The 21,363-nt window shown below is 34.2% G+C and overlaps 2 protein-coding genes across 8 annotated transcripts in view; both read right to left on the minus strand.

Moving 5' to 3' along the window:
- LOC113078572 (equilibrative nucleoside transporter 1-like) overlaps positions 1-10,096 on the minus strand; it is a 14,473-nt gene extending 4,377 nt beyond the window's left edge. Inside the window, exons 1-6 of one of the 7 annotated variants that reach the window (XM_026250888.1) lie at positions 10,079-10,096; positions 2,339-2,411; positions 1,982-2,063; positions 1,649-1,818; positions 610-749; positions 386-520 (exon numbers count right to left, since the gene is read on the minus strand). In XM_026250888.1, coding sequence (XP_026106673.1) covers positions 386-520; positions 610-749; positions 1,649-1,818; positions 1,982-2,063; positions 2,339-2,364 — 553 coding nt within the window. In that variant the 5' untranslated portion in view covers positions 2,365-2,411; positions 10,079-10,096. Of the gene's footprint in view, positions 1-385; positions 521-609; positions 750-1,648; positions 1,819-1,981; positions 2,064-2,338; positions 2,513-3,158; positions 3,267-3,287; positions 3,361-4,594; positions 4,618-8,659; positions 8,823-10,078 lie in introns of those variants that run through there. The other 6 variants (XM_026250885.1, XM_026250886.1, XM_026250882.1 and 3 more) reach the window with 6 other exon arrangements.
- A 1,356-nt stretch (positions 10,097-11,452) lies between these two features.
- On the minus strand, positions 11,453-15,756 carry LOC113078573 (VIP peptides-like). The gene is made up of 7 exons (XM_026250890.1): positions 15,680-15,756; positions 14,563-14,675; positions 14,375-14,482; positions 14,058-14,162; positions 12,528-12,659; positions 11,825-11,866; positions 11,453-11,686 (listed from the first exon to the last, which is right to left on the minus strand). The coding sequence occupies exons 2-6, from the start codon at positions 14,667-14,669 to the stop codon at positions 11,863-11,865; spliced, it is 456 nt and encodes a 151-aa protein (XP_026106675.1). The 5' UTR covers positions 14,670-14,675; positions 15,680-15,756; the 3' UTR covers positions 11,453-11,686; positions 11,825-11,862.
- Between the last annotated feature and the right edge of the window lie 5,607 nt (positions 15,757-21,363).

Raw genomic sequence — 21,363 nt, forward strand, 5'->3', positions numbered from 1 at the left:
AATATATATTTAAATTATATTTTAACTGTAAATAAATATTTTTTATTGCTGAAAACACATTTACACAGAAGTTTATATATATATATATATATATATATATATATATATATATATATATATATATATATATATATATATATATATATATATATATATATATATATATATATACATAAACATAAATAATAATATATATATTAATATATAAACAATTACCCTAGAAAAAATGAAGCTTGTATTTTCGGTGCTTGAATTTATTCTTCTATTTAAAAAGTGTGATTTGAGTTAGTTTTTTTTTTTTTTTTGCATGGAAAGCACCATAGATTAGCGTGTGACTCGTTGAGTGATTTGTGGTGCTGTGATTGTGTTGTAGCTGCAGACTCACTGGCGATGGCACAGATCATGGCGAAAGCAGCGAAGGTTCCTGCGAGCCCCTGTCCGCTCATGATGGGTGTGGTGTAGGACGCTGGCAGGAGACCGGCCATCCCAAACAGACTTCCCTGAAGAACCGCTCCGAACGCTGGGATCAGCACAAATACATCACTTCAAATCACATTCACAACACATTCTGCTTCTGTGAGTTGTTATGCATGTGTTGTAGCGTCTCACAGTTAATGCAGATGATTTTAATCATGGTGATGATGAAGAACGCCAGCGGATCCAAATCTACTTTCACCAGGATGGCGGTGAGCAGGAACACCAGCAGAATGGCCGTCAGACTTCCTGCGATCCGGATCTTCTGAGGGATTCTGCAGATTCAATCACAGTCTCATAATCAGCAAAAACAGGGTTGCCTCATAATCTACTCCTAATTCCAAAAGAAAAGTATATAAATCTTCCTTAAATGGAAGAATACGAAACAATATTTTATTTTATTTTATTTTATTATTTTTTATTTTATTTTATTTTATTTTATTTTATTATTTTATTATTTTATTATTTTATTATTTTATTTTATTTCATTTTATTTTATTATTTTTTATTGTATATTTTATTTTTATTTTATTTTATTTATAAAATTTGTAGGTAAATTGTGTTTAACTGCCATTAAAATAATATCAATGTGCAAAAATAAATGACTGAATAAATGTATTAAAAACAGTAGTCATTTAATAATAATAAGAAGAAGAAGAAACAAAATGTCTTATTTACAAATATGTAAAAACCATATGCACAAAAATATAAATACTTATTTTAAAAAAAAAAAACAGTTTTTATTATCCATTTAAAAAATATATAAAATTAATTCTAATTAATAAGTAAATTATATTTAATCAACAAATGTACTATTTATATCAATACAATTAAAACGTGTAATTAAATAAAATGTTTAATCTATTTAAATGAATAAAATATTCATGCAAATATATTTATTGATTTACTATGTTTATTTTTTGGTATCTAAAAGTACATATTAAAAATATAATAATATATAAAATATATATTATAAATAAATATTTATTCAAAACAAAAATATTTGCATTTAATAAACATTTATAAAAATTAATTAATTCAAATAAATACATGTATCCAAGTAAAAACTGTCCTAAAAAAGGCTTGACTTGTTATGCATACTAAAGCGTCTGCAAAAGGACAATGCAAATGACTAAACACTCATTTCTTATTTAGTTTCTTTGGAGAAACGGACCTCTGGTGAAGCACTGAGTTGAGGCAGGTGAAGACCAGCAGAGGAACCATCGCACACAGCGTCATCACATTATTAAACTTGGCCTGTAAGACGCTCCGCGAGTCTTCTTCAGTCGCGTTCACAGAGACATTCGCTTCACTGAGAGGATCTGCGAGACGACTGGTGAAATACTGTGAGATCAGCAGATGAAAAAAGACTTGAGAGGTACAGACCTTCTGCTTCATGAGGATGTAGTTTTTGCTTTTGAGGGTTTTGCAAGCATTTGTCAGCATTTCTGGACTGCGTTTCTATGACTTTGCACGAAATATGTGACGCAAGTCATAAAGTGCTTACCATAGTGGCTGTCATGAAGAAATTCCACGGCAGAAGCGTCCCCAAACCCAGCATGAAGAAAATCAACCACACGCCGTTATATCTGTCAGGAGAAGAGCAATGTTTGACTGCTGCTGAAGCAGGTTTCTGGGTTTCTTACATGCACCAGAACAAACACAGCTTTCTAAAAGAATCCCAAGGTATTTATGATATCAGCATTTGTTTTTAGTATTTAGAGCCATGTGCTTTGGCTCAGATATGCCTCTTCGCATCTGACGTGACTCTAGATCGAGATTCAGCGGAAGAAACATTCTGTGCTCTTGTTATCTGAGTCTGAGCGGCTGATCGAACAGAGAGATATTCAAGCTTTCGACTCACTTGTCTTTGGGCACCTGAGGCTCCATATCTGTGAGATTCACTGTAATCAGCCGCGATTGTAAAGCTCAAGATCCTGGAAGCAACACGGACTTGTTCAGACACATGACGGGAAAAAGAATAGTAAACCAAATAAATACACTCTTAAAAGTAAATGTCATAGAAGAAGCGTTTAGTTAAAACCCTTTAACATCTGAAGGACCTTTCTGTTTCACAAAATGTTCTTTGTGGCGAAAGAAGGTTCTTCAGATTCTAGAAAGGTAAGAACGGGATCTGTTTTGACTGAATGGCTCCGTGTGGAACCAAAAATGGTTCTTCTCTGGCATCGCAGTGAAAAATATTTTAAGCATTTTTATTTTAAAGAGTACAATACAAAAAGTCAAGAATATCCAAAATCTAATTTAATGTAGATACAGGAATCATAATATAATTACAAAAAGTAATGCCATATATAATGCAAGAATACAAACAGTTATTTAGAAGTTTAAATCTAAAATAGACATGAAAATAAATACATAATATTAAAATTTATCATGAAAAAGTTTTGTATTATATAGCCTAGAATTAAAAGCATGCATATTTTTTATAATTACCACAATTTTAAAATCTATAGAAAAATTAATAAATATCATGCAAGAATTAAACAAAGTTATTTCTAAGTGAAGTTTATGATTATTAAGTTTAAACCAAACATGTAAACAAATATATATATACTAGCAGTTAACTGAAACATTTGAAACAGAGAACCTCATTGTACTTTAAATACAAGAATTATAGTTATAGTTACATAAAATAAAATAAAAAAATATTAATTTATACATACCATATATCATGCAATATTGTAAACTTTCATAGCATTTCATAAGTTTAAATCCATAGTAACCAAATGAGACATAAAAGTTTCACAATCACAGCAAATAATTCAAATAAAAAAGTGAAGTGAAAAACTTACTGACTTTCAAAAACAACACTTGTTGAACACTAATGCAGTTCTGCTTTAAACAGCTGCAGGAGACCCGATAGAGCCCTATGTGAGAGGCCCCGCCCTGAGCTTATGTGACCACGCCCTCTTCATGCATATGCAATGAGGGGCTAGGGGGTTTTTACACTGATAATGCTGCTTATCTGAGTCTCTGCACCATCAACAGCCAGAAAACACAACGTCTGAAGAACAACACAAACCACTGAAATTCAGTGGGAAAATTCTCAACAATGACAATGTATATACATATAATTAAATTAAGATTTTTTTCTTCATATTTATATTAATATTATATATATATTGATTGATTGATTAATAATTTCATTATTTGTGATATGATATAAATTTATTAAAGGGGGGGTGAAATGCTCGTTTTCACTCAATATCCTGTTAATCTTGAGTACCTATAGAGTAGTACTGCATCCTTCATAACTCCAAAAAGTCTTTAGTTTTATTATATTCATAAGAGAAAGATAGTCTGTAAATCGGTACAGAAAAAGGGGAAGTCGTGGCCTAATGGTTAGAGGGTTGGGCTCCCAATCGAAAGGCTGTGGGTTCTAGTCTCGGGCCGGACGGAATTGTGGGTGGGGGGAGTGCATGAACAGCTCTCTCTCCACCTTCAATACCACGACTTAGGTGCCCTTGAGCAAGGCATCGAACCCCCAACTGCTCCCCGGGCGCCGCAGCATAAATGATGAACACTGCTCCGGGTGTGTGCTCACAGTGTGTGTGTGTGTGTGTGTGTGTGTGTTCACTGCTCTGTGTGTGTGCACTTTGGATGGATTAAATGCAGACAACAAATTCTGAGTATGGGTCACCATACTTGGCTGAATGTCACTTCACTTTTTTTTTTGAAAACACGAGCGGCTGGAGGCGTGACGTGTGGGCGGAGCTAAAGAATCACGAGCGCCAGTAGGCTTTTGTGTTGAGAGCGTTTGGAAGCTGTGACATTACCGTGAGGGAAAAACCATCCAAAACAAACCATGGCTAACAGTCAGATTCAGCCGTTTATTTATGATCCAGAATCAGATCCAGAGGCTGAAACTGAACGAGAGCAGCAGCAGCAACAACGTCTTTATGTGGTATGTACTGAAACTGTATATATTTGCTTAGCGGTTTTGGAAAATGACTAAGTTCCACTTTGTCGTCTTTTTTTTTTTTAAGGTTACATGTGGAAAGTGCAGTTTGATGACAACATCGCATGTTGTTTACTTGATGTGCTTACGCGCCGATAGCTAAGTTAACAACACAGAGATATTTGAAGCAGTTTTACTCACCGCCTGCGGTTCCAACACACGACCGTGACCCTTTTTCGTTGGGATTGCATCATCCTTAAGAAATAAACGATGTGCAAATCCGTCGTCAAACTGGACCTTGTTTGTAAAACAAGCATCTTCGAAATGCAGGGAACAAACACAAACACTTGCACAACTCCGTTGATGCTCTGTAAAAATAAACTCCATCCACTGGTCCCTTAATGCTGTTTCTCTTTAGGTAATCTGTGCAGGGTTGTCTTGCCCTGGCAACCAAAAACACACTTCTTTTGTGACATTTCGCAACGCTCTCGCTCTGATCAGTGAAGTCTGTTGTGCTCTCAGTGCTCTGCTATACGGGAGCGCGCTCTTCCGGCAGAAGTGCCTCAGGACACATATAAGGAAATTCCGCTCCATCTAACGTCACACAGAGCCATACTCGAAAAATACTTTCCGAAACTTGTGACAAACCGGAAGGAGAATTTTTGGAAAAGAAATACTCCTTCAAACGTACAACTTAATTTTTGAAACTTTGTCCATGTTTAGCATGGGAATCCAACTCTTTAACAGTGTAAAAAACTCAGTATGCACGAAATAGCATTTCACCCCCCCCCCCCCCCCCCCTTTTAAAAATGCTGAAGCCCACAAACTGATCACGAGACTCGAAAATGGGAAGTGAGCCTTTTCTCCAGAGGCCACGAGTTCAGCGGAGGTCTCTGCATGAAACATGTTAGTTTCTCAGCCAACACACACACACACACACACACACACACACATCGACTCTCTCCACTGCTGATCTTCTGCAGTACCAGCAAACACCATCATCTTCCCAGCACACACTCCTCTCTGAGACCTGATATACGGCCTGCTCCGCTGATGTTAACCGGTGAAACGACAGCACTTTTTGGCCAGCGGCACATATCCTATAAGTTATGGGTAAGTTATGTATGATGGAAACCATCCAGTGATTTCCCCACAGAAACTTCTGCAGATAAGAGCTGACAAACAGAAATACAACTTGGCAAATTCATCCATGGAAAACAAGTAAATCACAGAAAGGCAGCACAGAGTCAGACACACTCTGCAGAAAACACTGCTTTCATGCAGTCAGAGAGATATAATGTCTACATATTAACATAACACATTTACATAGCAATATTATAGCAGTGAAATTTTTTTTTGTATATTTTTATTTGTATAATACTTGTATGTGCGTGTGTGTGTGTGTGTGTGTACAGCCTATGTCAAATGATTTAATCAAATCCAAATTAAAGGTTTTTGTTTATATAATATATGTGTGTACTGTGTATATTTATTATATTTATTAAGACACAAACATACAGTAAAGTATATATTTTGATAACAGTATATATTTTCAAAATTATATATATTATATATAAATATATTTCATATGTAAACATATTATATTTTTTCTTAAATATATAAGCATGTGTGTTTATTTATATATACATAATAGATATACAAAGTACACACACATATTATGTACTTATAATTAGTCATTTACAACTTATATTTGGGTCACTTATTAATATGAACACTTCTCATTATTGTTATTATTATTATGTTTTAAATATATTTTCCATTCCATAATATTTTATTGAATATGACAAATGAATAGTAACGTATTGTCATTTTTTAATGAATGGATTGTTATACAATTTTATAAATAATAGCATGTTATTATTATTTTAAAATAATCAGATTTTTATTTGTGAATAATATATGTTTTTAATAGTAATAACAATATTTATGTTTTTTTTACTCTGATGTTTTAGCTATTATTATTGTTGTTGTTGTTGTTGTTGTCATAGTTTCAAGGTGTATTATAATGTAATCATAGCTGTTACTACATACCATAATATTAATTGAATGTAACTATACTCAAATCCTGGATGGAGAGGTGTATGATGTTATAAAGATCCCCTAATACTTTTTTTTTTTTTTTTACGGATATATTTAGCTTTAATTAATAATGATTGAAAATAATAATAATTACGAATATTTATAATATAATGACAACTACAAGAAAATATAAGACGCAGTTGTCAGAGACTACAAATCCCATGAGTCAACCTGTCTTCAACAGGAATGACGTCATAAATACCGCAGTTTTTTTTTTTTTTTTTTTTTTTTGGTCAATCAAATTAATGAATTAAAAAATCATTGGTGATTTTGAGTGATGGTAGAGATGGATTCTACGACATTTTAAATCAGAGGTGAGACATTTGCGTAATTATTTCCTCATCTTCGCTTGTTAATTGTTAAATAGAGCTACTCTAGCAGTTTGAGTATCTGTTGAAATGCACAGACATTGCCACAATATCAATGTGTTTGCTGGGATGTTGGGTCCATATGTGATTGTTTAATCCTCAGGTGATCTTTGATTGCATTTAACTTTCGTAAAACGAATTAAACAACAGTAGAAGGCTGCCTTTAAAACAGTGTTTGCATGATTGACAGGTGAACAGCTGAAACTGAAACTGTGTGTGAATCTGAACTCATGTTGGAGTCATGCTGCCCTCTAGTGCTAGTAATGTATTGTACAGAAATATATATTTTTTAAATAATAAAAATATCTAAGATAGGCATCAAAACAGATACTGTACGACTACTTTAGATCGCTTAGCATTGCTGTGTATGTGGAGAGCATTCCAGTAAATTTGGGATATTGCACATTACTCTCAGTTAAATTAATAATATTGTAGTTGGTCCCATTCATAATCTGAAAATATGGCATGTTTATGGCATGTAATTTGATGATAGAATGGATTATTTATTCATTTTCAGGAGTCAGCGAATGTTTTCGTTCCCTGCCAAACAAGTAGTTGCCAGTTTTATTTATTTATACACAAAAAATCTAACTATGTGAATTCTGTTTCTTTATGTATTTTTAATTCTATATTAATTAGTTAAGTGATGTCACACACACACACATCACTCAAACCATTAATGTACACTGATTAACTAATAAAATGATGATGATGATGATGATGATGATGGTGATTTAAGCTCAGTAAAGTGATTTGAGACCCTGTTGTGTGTGTGTGTGTGTGTGTGTGAGAGATCCTTGACCACAAAAACAGTCATAAGGGTCGATTTGTCGAAATTGAGATTTCTGCATCATCTGAAAGCTGAATAATAAATGATCTCTCCAGTGATGTGTGGTTTGTTCGGAGGACAATATTTGTCTGAGATACAACTATTTGAAAATCTGGAATCTGTGGGTGCGAAAAAATCTAAATATTGAGAAAATCATCTTTAAAGTTGTTCAAATGAAGTTCTTAGCAATGCATATTACTAATCCAACATTACATTATATTTATGGTAGGAAATGTACAAAATATCTTGATGGAACATGATCTTTACTTAATATCCTAATGATTATATATATACAGTATAGAGAGAGAGAGAGAGAGAGAGAGAGAGAGAGGTTTGATCAAATGAATAACAGTAGTCTTTGTCTTAGAAAACGCCAGTCATAAACTTTTAAAGCCATGAAGATATGCATGTAATCGACTGTCCTGAGTGACCTTTACTATTTATAACCTCTGAACACACAATCATTCAAATATATATATATATATACACTTCACATTTGTCTTTTGGTTTCAGCCTGAATCAGTTTTATTTATTATATAGAATTTGTTTAATGTGTTATTTTCATGACAGTAAAGCACATGACCCACACATTTTTGTATATTATTTAATTTAGAATGTATTTGATTTCATTTAATTGTTTTATATATATTTAAAAAAATCAAGAAAATAACAACACAATGAAAAAAAATTTAAATCTCAATTGTTATTTATGCAATTATTATTATTTATTTATTTATTATTTTTTGTTTCTAATGTTCGTCTCAAGAGATTCTTTCAAAGCAGCTTTAGGAAAAAATCATTCTCTTGATTTCTGTTATTGTACTGACTCTTGTTGCAGGATTTTACACGACTGAAGTTCTACATTGACACAAGAGTACAGAAGTATGTTAGTGAAACATGAGCCACACACAGTATCTACTTCACCCTCCATTTACAAAAGACATTCGATCGGAAACGCTCTCCTCTCACCTTTACTGAGCTGAACTGAGAAACTTCATTCAATAACTTTTGAAGGTATATGCCTGTTTCTGTCACGATGATGTCAAATCTTTGCCTGCTATCTCAAAGAAACCAAATATTAGCTGTCTGAGAGATAACACAAACCAGCCTCGATCTGTTCAGAGACAGTGAACAGCCACAGAAAGAGTTTGAACTTGCTGAAATACCTCAAAAGTGTTATTTACTAAGACATGAGATGTTTGAATCGGGCTCGAAAAGCTTTACTAAATGATTTCGATCCACACAGAACGTCACCATGAGGAAAAGCAAAGCTAATAAATCAATCCCCTTCTGTCTGTGATGCAATGCTGTTTGTCAGACGGATAGTTGGGAGATTCGTTAAACGCCCATAAGGGGTTTGATTATCACTCATATTGATTAATCATTTATGCCAAATTAACAGTATTACACTTTCATTCTGTCTGTGCTGTCGTGCAATATTGTGATGAAATGATCATTAATAGCAATTATAAACCCATAAGAGTATTATTTTTACTTAATATTTTTGGCTCAATAACATGGAAGATGTGTAGTATTTTAAGCTTAACAATCACAATTCAGCAAAGGTGAAAATAAATGTGATTATTTATGTAGCAATGCGATTCATGATAATAAGAATAAATTATGTTATCTTCAAAATGCACATTATGGACCAAAATTGATGTGATCATTTATAATCATAATAGTAAGCATTAATATTAAATATTATGCTTTCATAATAAATATGTATTGAGATGGCATTAAAATGTACATTTTTTATTTATTTATTCTTTTCTGCTCAAAATTTTTTTATTTAAATTTGTAACATAACAATTGTGCATCATTTTAAACTTCATCACATGTAATAAAGATGGCAATAAATATCATTATTTAGATAGCAAAGCAATTAATGATAATAATAATAATTAATATTACGATTTTCATTATGCATATTATGTTTTCTTCAGAAAGTAAAAAAATGCCACTTAAAATAATTAATGAATCTTAAATTAATTTACTTATTTTAAAAAATCCTTTTTACTTAACATTGTAAAAGTAGTTAATTTATCTGTCATTTGATATTTGATCAGTATCATAAATGATCATATGTTTATATATGTTAATATATATATAATTTTTAAAGAATAAAAATATAGAGAGTAGAAAATATATTTCATAATATTATAATAGTATTTATATGTTTTATTTGACATCAGTTGATGACACGTTTTATGTCAAGAGAAAAAGAAAACCAGTTTAAGGAAACAAAGATGACTTATTTCACTAGTATTGATCGGTAATGTGTCAGTCATCAACCTAACAATAAAATCTGTTCCCTGACCGTCTGTCAACACACTCAAACACAAAATGCACATTAATAGAGAGCGTATAAAGTCAAAGCAGCCCTACCTGCTGCCAGCTGTGTGTGTGTTTGAACTCTGTTCTCCACAGCAGAAGTTCAAAGAGCGTCAGGGCTCTTATCTGAATGAGTGAGAGCTGACCGCTATCAGCAGCAGCAGGGCCTAATCACTGCAGGGTCAAAGGTCAGCGTGAGCCGAGGGGATGTCCTGCTTTCTGTCCACTCACCGTTAGGTTCACAGACTCAACCTTCAGATGCTTGTCTGTAGGACTGACCCAAACTCAAATAAAGCATCAGACACTGCTTCTAAACTTCTACTGACAGTATTTTTCTCTGGAAGCTGCTAGTGTGTTTTGGGTAGTCAGTCGGTGAAAATGATTCCTGATTACTCTGAAAAAGACGTGTGACACAACAGGAAGTGTGGCATTTTGTACCACTCATCCTTTCTTTTGTTTCTTTGTCTTGAAAAATAGTTTTTATTCCCAGTTTTGTGCAAACAGGATATTGCCAAATGTGCTTACTGTGAAGCCCATATACTGTATAATGAATAGTGTGGTGTGATGCTCTTCCAGATATTTGGCTGCTTTCTGTTGGATAGATGGTGATACTGCAGTCATGGTTGAATAGTAATATTAATAATAATACTGTAATACCTATGTTTGTACAATTTAAGACTGATATTAAAAAGTAATTGAAACTAAATGTAAACATAAAAGATTTATTTATCTGTACACACACTCCTGGGGCATGTTTCATAATACAAGTTTACCAAATAAGCCAGGGTTATTTCAAAACATATATTTCAGAATATATTGTCAGTTGAATCAGTTCAAAATAAGTCAGGTTTACTGAAATAAGCCTGGCTTATTTGATAAATTTGTTTCATGAAACAGGACCCTTGTATGTTTGGTTATGTGTAATAATAAATAAATAAATGTATTGTATGTATGGAAAAAAATGTATGGAAACTTGGGAAAAAATAAAATAAAATTACAACCGTGATTATTTCTCTTTTTTTTTTTTTTTTTTTTTTTGTCAGAATTGCGGGTTTAAAGTATATTAAAAGTTACAAAAATGTCTGTAGTATCAATTTTAGCATCAGTTTAGATTTTTTTGTCAATAATAAAAATACTAACCCTGTTTTTCATCTTGCAATTCTGACTTTTTCTGAGTTTACTGTGAATCTCACAATGCGTTGACTCAGAATTGCACCAAAAAAGTCAGAATAATAAGTTTAAAAGTAATTATTATTATTATTATTATTATTAATCCAGTGACAGAATCAAGCTTTCACATTATAAATGGGTTTAAAGAATCACATCCACCAGAGATTTGATGATATTGTGAAACTGACCACAGAATGAAGTAAACCAGAAGGAATGACAGCAGTGCACAAAACTGTTTTTACAAACATGATCATTTTAATTAGTTTAACTTCAATTACCAAGAACGACTGCAGTCAAAATAGATTCCTCTAGACATAACAATATTAGTCAGCCAACAGCAAACAGACGTGTCATTCACACTGATTCATTCACTGACACGCTCGATCAGTTTGTGTTGTGTTCACTGCTGTTAACTCAATTTCAGCTGTAATAGATTGTGTAAGCTTGAATATATAATGATGGCGAAATCTTGAAGCTGTGCGTCCACATCACCTACACAATACAAGGAAAACAGCTGCATTACATCAGATTTGACATTGAAGAGATGAATCAGAGACATCAAATTGATTATTAAGCCATAATTCTTCATTTAAAAAGACATACACTTAAAAAAGACATATACGCACTTACCTGTCGAAGAGCACAAACAGCGTTTGAACAGGAGTGCATCACCTAAACCAGATCAAAATAGATAATATTTTCTATAAAGAAAGATTATAAGCATTCACATTGCAATTGCATTTTTTTGTTTTCTGAATTAGTCGTAGGTGATATGACCAAGATGTTATACCACAGTATAAGAATGTTTTTTGTTTTATTTTTATAACTAAAACATTGTATGAATCAGATATAATCTAATTAATGATCCAAAAGTGATTCAGTCAAGATTTTGTCTTTGTCTTTAGTTGTTTGATTAACGTTAATGACACAGGCTGAGGCAGATAAATTAGGCTGCTGTCACTTTAAGACTGACTGCACAGATCTAATATACTGACGGACAACCATTTTCCACCCTCTACTGTTTATGCATGTTGTTTTTTTTTAATAGATAGCCAACTGTGTTTACGTGAATACTCCACACGATGGATTGTGTGTGTGTTTGACCATTCAAGCGCAAAAAGATGCAAAAGAGAATTTACGATCGGTCTTTAGAGAGAGGCGTGTTGTGTACGCACGGTCCATGTCAGCGTATGAGCGTCGGATTGCTAAGGTTTTCCGGGTGTTTGCTTGCAGTCTCTGTGATATTCTGGATCCTTCAGTGTGATTCTATGTGACTATTGTGCTGTTTTATCGCACCAGTAATAGTGAAGCGCGACTTCTTTTCAAGCTGTACCTCTTTTTTCCTGACAGAACGGAGTTGAGGTATTTCTTGGCTGCCATCTGTTTGCGGTAGCGGCTGTAGTTGTCTGTGAAGACAGCATCTGAGTGACGCTTCACAGGCATCTGCTGCACATCCAGCTCATCACTACAGCAGACAGACAGAAAAATGACCCCCGCTGTACACTCAACCTCCTGCTGCCTCATTATTAAAAGCTTAATTAAATCCGCGTCACAACAGATATCGCATTACCTCGAGATGCTTAGCACATTCAGTTTGCCATCCAGACTTATTTAACCTGTTAGCTTTCATATATAAACCATTTTGAAACAGACATTGTGCTTCCATGGAAATGGTATTTTAAATCCTGTTGGTAGGCTCCTCCCCCTAGAGGGCGGTGCCAAGTGTCATATTATAAATATAAAATGTACTACAATATTAATCAAGAATGTTTCTAATCTTGTCGAATTACATATCTTTGGAAGAGTCGGAGTCTCTAGGTTACATATTTGGTGGTTATTTTATTAGAAATTTAATGTTAATGTATAATTATATAAATCTGTCTGGAAAATGCATTCAGTGGAGTTTCACCTGGTGGCTATTTTTGGTATTTCGCCTAAACAAAATCTCACAGGAGTGTAATAGTAACTTCAAATTTGGAGCATAATTTATTTAGACGTGTGTGTGTGTGTGTGTGTGTGTGTGTGTGTATATATATATATATATATATTAATCACAGCCTTTGTTTTTTGTTTTTGTTTTTTTGACAAAACATGTATCATTGGAAAGGCCTGACTCTCAATGTTACATATTTGGTGGAAATGTCATGATAAAAGTGACATTGAGATAAAAATGTGTACATTTTTTATATATATATTTTTTTTGTTTTAGTTTTTTAGTGGAGTTTGGGTTGGTATAGCTCCTAAACAAAATTGCACCGGAGCCTTAATTTTTGTAATAACAACTTCAATTTTGAAACACAATTTATTTAGACATGTGGCTTTGATTTCCCTATCACATATTTTAGTACTCTTCATAAAATAGGTATAATTCGATAGCTTAAACTCTCAGAATTCATCATATGAAACCGTTTTGAAATGTAAAATTGCATTACCAAGAAAATGGTACTTTAAATCCTGTTGTTAGGCTCCTCCCACTAGTGGGCGGTGTCAAGAGTCATATTACGAAATTGACTACAATATTTCTTAATCAAAACCTTTCCTAAACTTGACAAAATCATATTGTTGGAAAGGTCTCAAGGTTATTTGGAGTCTCAAGGTTATTTTGTGATAACGGTAATATTGTGAAATAAATTTATAAAATGGAGAAAGGATTATATGTTCAGTGAAGTTTGGGTGTCACCTGATGGCTATTTTTGGCGCAACGCCTAAATAAAATCTCATAGGAAGTAGGAACTTCAATTTTTGTAATGTCTATTTCAAGAACATAATTTATTTAGACATATTGCTTACATTCTTTTAGATTATTTTATGTAAAATAAAAACCGTACAGTACTTAAGCCATCTACTGTATGGCCATGTTTACCTGACTCTCTTTGCAAGTAAAGACTCCAGATATTCTTTAGCAGACAGCTGTCCGAGCAGTTTACTGTATCCGCTCGTGAACAGTCCGTCAGCGTGTCTGGATGGTCTAAAAGCAATACAGATTAAAAACACTTTTTATTTTATTGTAAGATGGTCTTCGGTGCTTTCTCGTAAACTTAAAGCTGTTTGTCTCAACAAAAGATCTTCCTCATCATCACTTTTACAGCTGTGTTCTTTCCTCTGGAAATGGATCTATAATATTTTTACAAGAGAGTAAATGGAAGCCGTTGCTAATGTCATGGTGTTGCTTTGACGAACCTCTCGACGGTTTTTGCGAGTTCATACAGGAGTTTATACGCCTCCAGATCATGTAGTGACGGATCTCTCGTCCAGTCGTACTCTCCGTCTTCATCCAGGGCATCTGGTCTGGAAAGAATTAAGATGCAAAATACTAAATGTGTCCTTCACATTAGACCTGTACATTAATAAAGTGTTTTATGTCTGACCTGATGCCTGGATATTCAGAGATGGCAGGCAGTGCAAGAGTCCTGCAGCAGAAGACGCCACAGACGGCCATCAGGAGGAGCGTCTGACAGCTGCTCAGTGAAATCATGTCTTTCTGCGGACATTTAAACCAGGTCAGAACAAACATCTGCATTACACTGAATATGCAGATTGATTTGTCTTTTCTTTTGGTAGCAATTTTCTGCTGAGCTTTTTTATTGAGATTTTAGATTAAAATGACATGAAACATAAAGGCGCTGTGATTAGTCGTTATTTATAAGCTTTTGTTTTTCAGTTTATATTAATGATTAACAAATGCATTTATAAACGTGCACATATCTAGTTTCCTAATTAGCATTTAGTTTTTATAGATGCACATAAATTTGAAAGGTGAAATTTGTTAACATGGTTTTAGAAGTTTAAAAAAAAATTATGTACTTTTTTACAATATATATTATATAATCATTAAAAATGCATTTATACATTGTTCAAATATCCCATGTACTTTCCCAATTAACAGAAGCACAAAAAAAGTTTTAATAAATGCACGTAAATTCTAAATGTGAAATTTGTAAAGCACTCAACTAACCATAAAAGTTTTTAAAACTTTGCATTTTTCTAAACAATATAAATGATATAATGATTAACAAATGCATTTGTAAGATGTAAATTAAATAAAATGTAGTTACTCATTTAACATAAGATCATAAAACATTTTGATTTTAATAGATGTACACAAATTTCTATATATAAATAAACATATGCATTTATAAAAGAAAAAATATCCCATTTAGTTTCCCAATTAACAGAAGCTCAAAAACATTTTATTTTACTACATGCAAAAATTTTGAAATGTGACATTTTTCTAACAATAAATGTTTAATAAATAAAAGCATTTATAAAAGTTAAACTATCCCATGTAATTAGCTAGTTAATTTAAAGCTCAAAAACTTTTTCTTTTAATAAATGCACATAAATTTGAAATGCACAAAGTTTGAAACTTTGTATTTTTCTAATATTATATATTCTATAATGATTGAGAAATGAATTTATTATAAGTTCAGATATCCCATGGAGTTTCTACACACACAAATGAGACTGAAGAATCTGAAAACTCACGGTCGGATGATCTCTGGCACCTGTATGGATGAAGAATAGTTTCCTCGGCTCAGTTCTCGTCTGTCTGTGTCTCTCTGTCTCCTGACTGCCGCTTTTATACACCTGATTATTCACGTTACTGAAGACTCTCAGCATCTGACCTGCGTCACTCGGTCTCGTAGGAGACACCCAATGGTGATCAAACTGGTGGTCAAACTCAAATTGAGTTTCTCGGAAAGACTGAAAATGACACTGACTCATTTTTCTGTAAAATACTTAAATGATGTTCACTCCAGTTTCTTTTTGGTCATTTACTGTGCTTTCTTATAATAATGAAAACAAATGCATTGTTTAACTGAAGTACTTTTTTGACGTCTGAAATCTGAAGCTCCGAGTTGAGGTTAAGACGGTCTCTGATGGTAATTGATAATCTTAAATAGATTGCGAAAGGTATGACGTGATGTGAGTTGTATCAGAGTCATTATAGAAGCATCGGTCAATCGTATTACAGAATTGTGCAGATCTGCTAATCTAATATAACTGCACCCACACTGTATTAAGGTCAGTGTACAGTAAAACAGGTCATTTCAGGTATCAATATAACCGTCTGGAACTTAACATAAATATTAAACCAAAATGTAAGCGATTCTGTAAGTGATTACATTAATAAATGCATTGGTTTTTGTGCTTATCCATACAAAGCCTGTTGTCAGGGTGTTGCTAGGCAGTTGCTATATAGGTGTTTGCCAAGTCTTTGTGATATTTTATACCTTTATACTTAAACTTTTGAATAGAATTTTAATGAAATAAGGCTAAATTAAATTAATTTTATTCTTATTATTTATATTTTGGCATAGTTAAAATTTTGATTTGATTTGATAATTTTATTTTATATTATTTATTTTAATTATGTAATAATCATTTAATATAATAATGTATTTTTCATGTGATTTTTTTGTTGAAATTAACTTCTGAAAACACTCAAACAATTATGAAAACACTATTCATTAATATTAATATTAATAATATGAAAATTATTTGTTTTAATTTATAGTTTAATAGACTATTATACAATAATCTTAATTTAAAAGTCTATATTTTAAAGTAACTTAAAGATAATTCCTGTACATTTGTGTTTTATGTATTTTATGAAACTTAACATTAATATTATGGTTCTATAAAATAATAATTCTATAATTAAAGACATTGTTTTTTATGCTTCCCCATGCAAAGCATGTTGCCAGAGTGTTACTTTATGGTTGCTGTGGTGTCCCAAGTGTTGCTATGGTTTTTCAAGTGTTTGAGTATGTTTGTAGCGCGTTGCTATGGTGTTGCATATGTTTGTAGTGCGTTGCTATGGTGTGGCATATGTTTGTAGCGCGTTGCTATGGTGTTGCATATGTTTGTAGCGCGTTGCTATGGTGTTGCATATGTTTGTAGCGCGTTGCTGTGCGGTTGCATACTGTATGTTTGTAGCGCGTTGCTATGGTGTTGCATATGTTTGTAGTGCGTTGCTATGGTGTTGCATATGTTTGTAGCGCGTTGCTATGGTGTGGCATATGTTTGTAGCGCGTTGCTGTGCTGTTGCATACTGTATGTTTGTAGCGCGTTGCTATGGTGTGGCATATGTTTGTAGCGCGTTGCTATGGTGTTGCATATGTTTGTAGCGCGTTGCTGTGCTGTTGCATATTTTTGTGCCAAGTTGCTTATGTTTGTAGCGCGTTGCTATGCTCTTGCATATGTTTGTAGCGCGTTGCTATGGTGTTGCATATGTTTGTAGCGCGTTGCTGTGCTGTTGCATATTTTTGTGCCAAGTTGCTTATGTTTGTAGCGCGTTGCTATGCTCTTGCATATGTTTGTAGCGCGTTGCTGTGGTGTTGCTTATGTTTGTAGGCTGGCTGCAAAAGGGAGTTAGTCCCATAGACTCCCCATGTTAAAATGCCCAACTATACAACAGAAAAAAAACATGTTTACAGCCTGGTGCAAAAATAGATTTTGGTCTATACAGCTAGTTTTGCCCTTCATGACAACTGTGAGGGGGGGTGAATTTTTTCAGAACTTATCCATTTAAATTATATTAAGCCTTAAAGTTATGCATAATTAAGGGCGTGGCCATTTGATTGACAGGTGTATTATTGGATTGGTTAGGTGAACGTGGCTTCAGCAACCAGCTCCCGCCTTTTTGCCCATTTTCGATTTGCCGGGAAAGTCGCGCTGTGACGCGCTGCCAAGATGGCGACGGACCGATCTCCACACTTTAGGCTTCAAAAACACTCTTCGGGAGTCTACGGGTGACGTCATGGACACTACGTCAATGTTTTTATACAGTCTATGGGCCTGCCTGAGAATGGAATCTGCAGAGAGTGCAGGGGTATAGTATATGGTGCAGCTGCACACCCTATTTGGACATAAAACAAAATATATGATGAGACCTCCTTGGTGCAGACATTAACAAAATACAACATTTATTATGTATACATGTTATGTTTATATATTAAATATATTTATATAAAAATATAAGAATGTAAATATAAAAACGTATATACATATGTAAATATATAGGCATACAGTAAAAAATATATAAGTATATACTGTATGTGTGTGCATTTATATATATACATATTTAAAATACACACTACACATACATATATAATGTAAACAAAAATTTTTATAATTTTTAAAAAAATATATACAATTAATGGCTATTAGTGCTGTCAAACAATTAATCGCTATTAATCGCATTCAAACTAAATATTTTTGTTTACATAATATTTTTACATTTACTATGTATATAAATACAAACATTTATTTATATATAAATACATTTAATATAAAAACATTAAAAAAAAATCTTAATTACATGCATGTGTGTATATTTATATATATACATAATAAATATACATTTGACACACACATATATTCAAAAAAAAAAATGCGTGGTGCCCATGTGGGTTAAGGTGTGGGTTTGCTCTGCCATGTCCCACAGAAAACCTGCAGTGGGCCCGCAAAGTGGGAACTGACTCAAATGATTCGCGATCCCGCTCCGAACTCCCAAACTGACTCAAATGATTCGCGATCCCGCTACGAACTCCCGAACTGATTCAAAGGATTTGCGATGCCCAAACTGACTCAAATGATTCGCAAACCCGCTCCGAACTCCCGAACTGACTCAAATGATTCGCGAACCCACTTTGAACGCTCCGAACTCTCAAACAAATGATTCGCCAACCCACAACGAACTCCCGAACTGACTCAAATGATTCGCGATCCCTCTACGAACTCCCGAAATGATTCAAATGATTCACAATCCCCAAAATGATTCAAATGATTCGCGAACCCACTTTGAACGCTCCGAACTCTCAAACAAATGATTCGCCAACCCGCTACGAACTCCCGAACTGACTCAAATGATTCGCGATCCCGCTACGAACTCCCGAACTGATTAAAATGATTCACAATCCCCAAAATGACTCAAATGATTCGCGAACCCACTTTGAACGCTCCGAACTCTCAAACAAATGATTCGCCAACCCGCTACGAACTCCCGAACTGACTCAAATGTTTCTCGATCCCGCTACGAACTCCCGAAATGATTCAAATGATTCGCGATCCCGCTCGGAACTCCAGAACTGACTCAAACTCTCCGAACTGAAATGTTTATAGATTGGTTATTTATTATGTGGTTTCACTGTTTGGATGGTGTTGTCTGCAAACAATGACAAATATTTTATCCACAATCTGTGTTTACGCCACCTTATACAATTACTAAAGTTCATTAGCAATTAATATTTTAATTAAAACATGTTTTAAGTTGTGATTTACAACCTCTCCAGCACTGGCACGTCATCGGACCTGTGGTTATCATGGCCTGAGGGGTGTCTCCACAGGCGTCCCTTATTTTTCTGTATTGTAGGTGGCAAACCTAGGTGTTGCATGTTGTAGTGCGCTGCTGTGTTGTCATATATGTGTGTAGGGCCTTGCTGTGCTGTTGCATATGTTTGTAGCACGTTGCTGTGGTGTTGAATATGTTTGTAGTGTGTTGCTGTGATGTTGCATATGTTTGAAGCACGTTGTAATGCTGTAGCATATGTTTGTAGCTCGTTGCTGTGGTGTTGCTATGTTTGTAGCGCGTTGCTATGCTGTTGTATATGTTTGTAGAGCATTGCTATGGTATTGAATTTGTAGCGCATTGCTATGCTGTTGCATATGTTTGTAATGCATTGCTATGGTGTTGCATATGTTTGTAGTGCGTTGCTATGATGTTGCATATTTTTGTAGTGTGTTGCTATGATGTTGCATATGTTTGAAGCATGTTGCTGTGGGGTTAAATATGTTTATAGCGCTTTGCTGTGCTGTTAGGTTTGTAGCTCGTTGCTGTTGAATATGTTTGTAGTGTGTTGCTATGCTGTAGCATATGTTTGTAGCTCTTTGCTGTGGTGTTGCTATGTTTGTAGTACGTTGCTATGCTGTTGCATATGTTTGTAATGCATTGCTGTGGGGTTGCTATGTTTGTAGCGTGTTGCTATGCTGTTGAATATGTTTGTAGTGTGTTGCTGTGATGTTGCATATGTTTGAAGCACGTTGCTGTGGTGTTAAATATGTTTATAGCGCGTTGCTGTGCTGTTTCGATATGTTTGTAGTGCATTGCTGTGGTGTTGCATATGTTTGTAGTGTGTTGCTATGCTGTTGCATATGTTTGTAGTGCATTGCTGTGCTGTCATATATGGGTGTAGTGCATTCCTGTGCTGTTGCATATGTTTGTAGCGCATTGCTGTGGTGTTGCATATGTTTGTAGTGTGTTGCTATGCTGTTGCATATGTTTGTAGCGCATTGCTATGCTGTTGAATTTGTTTGTATTGTGTTGCTGTGATGTTGCATATGTTTGAAGCACGTTGCTGTGGTGTTAAATGTTTATAGCGCGTTGTTGTGCTGTTTAGATAGGTTTGTAGCTCGTTGCTGTTTAATATGTTTGTAGCATGTTGCTGTGGTGTTGGATATGTTTGTAGCTCTTTGCTATGCTGTTGCAAATGTTCATAGCACGTTGCTGTGCTGTTGCAGATGTTTGTAGTGTGTTGCTATGCTGTTGCATATGTTTGTAGTGCATTGCTGTGCTGTCATATATGGGTGTAGTGCATTCCTGTGCTGTTGCATATGTTTGTAGCGCATTGCTAAGCTGTTGCATATGTCTGTAGCACGTTGCTGTGCTGTTGCAGATGTTTGTAGTGTGTTGCGTATGTTTGTAGTGTGCTGCTGTGCTGTCATATATGTGTGTAGCGCGTTGCTGTGCTGTTGCATATGTTTGTAGAGCATTGCTATGATGTTGCATATGTTTGTAGTGCATTGCTATGCTGTTGCATATGTTTGTAGCCTATGGTATAGTGTTGCATATGTTTGTAGCATGTTGCTATGATGTTGCATATGTCTGTGGTGTTGCATATATTTGTAGCACGTTGCTATGCTGTTGCATATGTTTGTAGAGCATTGCTATGATGTTGCATATGTTTGTAGTGCATTGCTATGCTGTTGCATATGTTTGTAGCCTATGGTATAGTGTTGCATATGTTTGTAGCATGTTGCTATGATGTTGCATATGTTTGTAGGTAGCGCGTTGTTGTGCTGTCATATATGTGTGTAGCGCATTGCTATGATGTTGCATAGCGTATTGCTATGATTTTGCATATGTTTGTAGCATGTTGCTGTGGTGT

This window comes from Carassius auratus, unplaced genomic scaffold, assembly GCF_003368295.1.
Source record: "Carassius auratus strain Wakin unplaced genomic scaffold, ASM336829v1 scaf_tig00026011, whole genome shotgun sequence".
In the NCBI taxonomy this organism is placed as follows: Eukaryota; Metazoa; Chordata; class Actinopteri; order Cypriniformes; family Cyprinidae; genus Carassius; species Carassius auratus.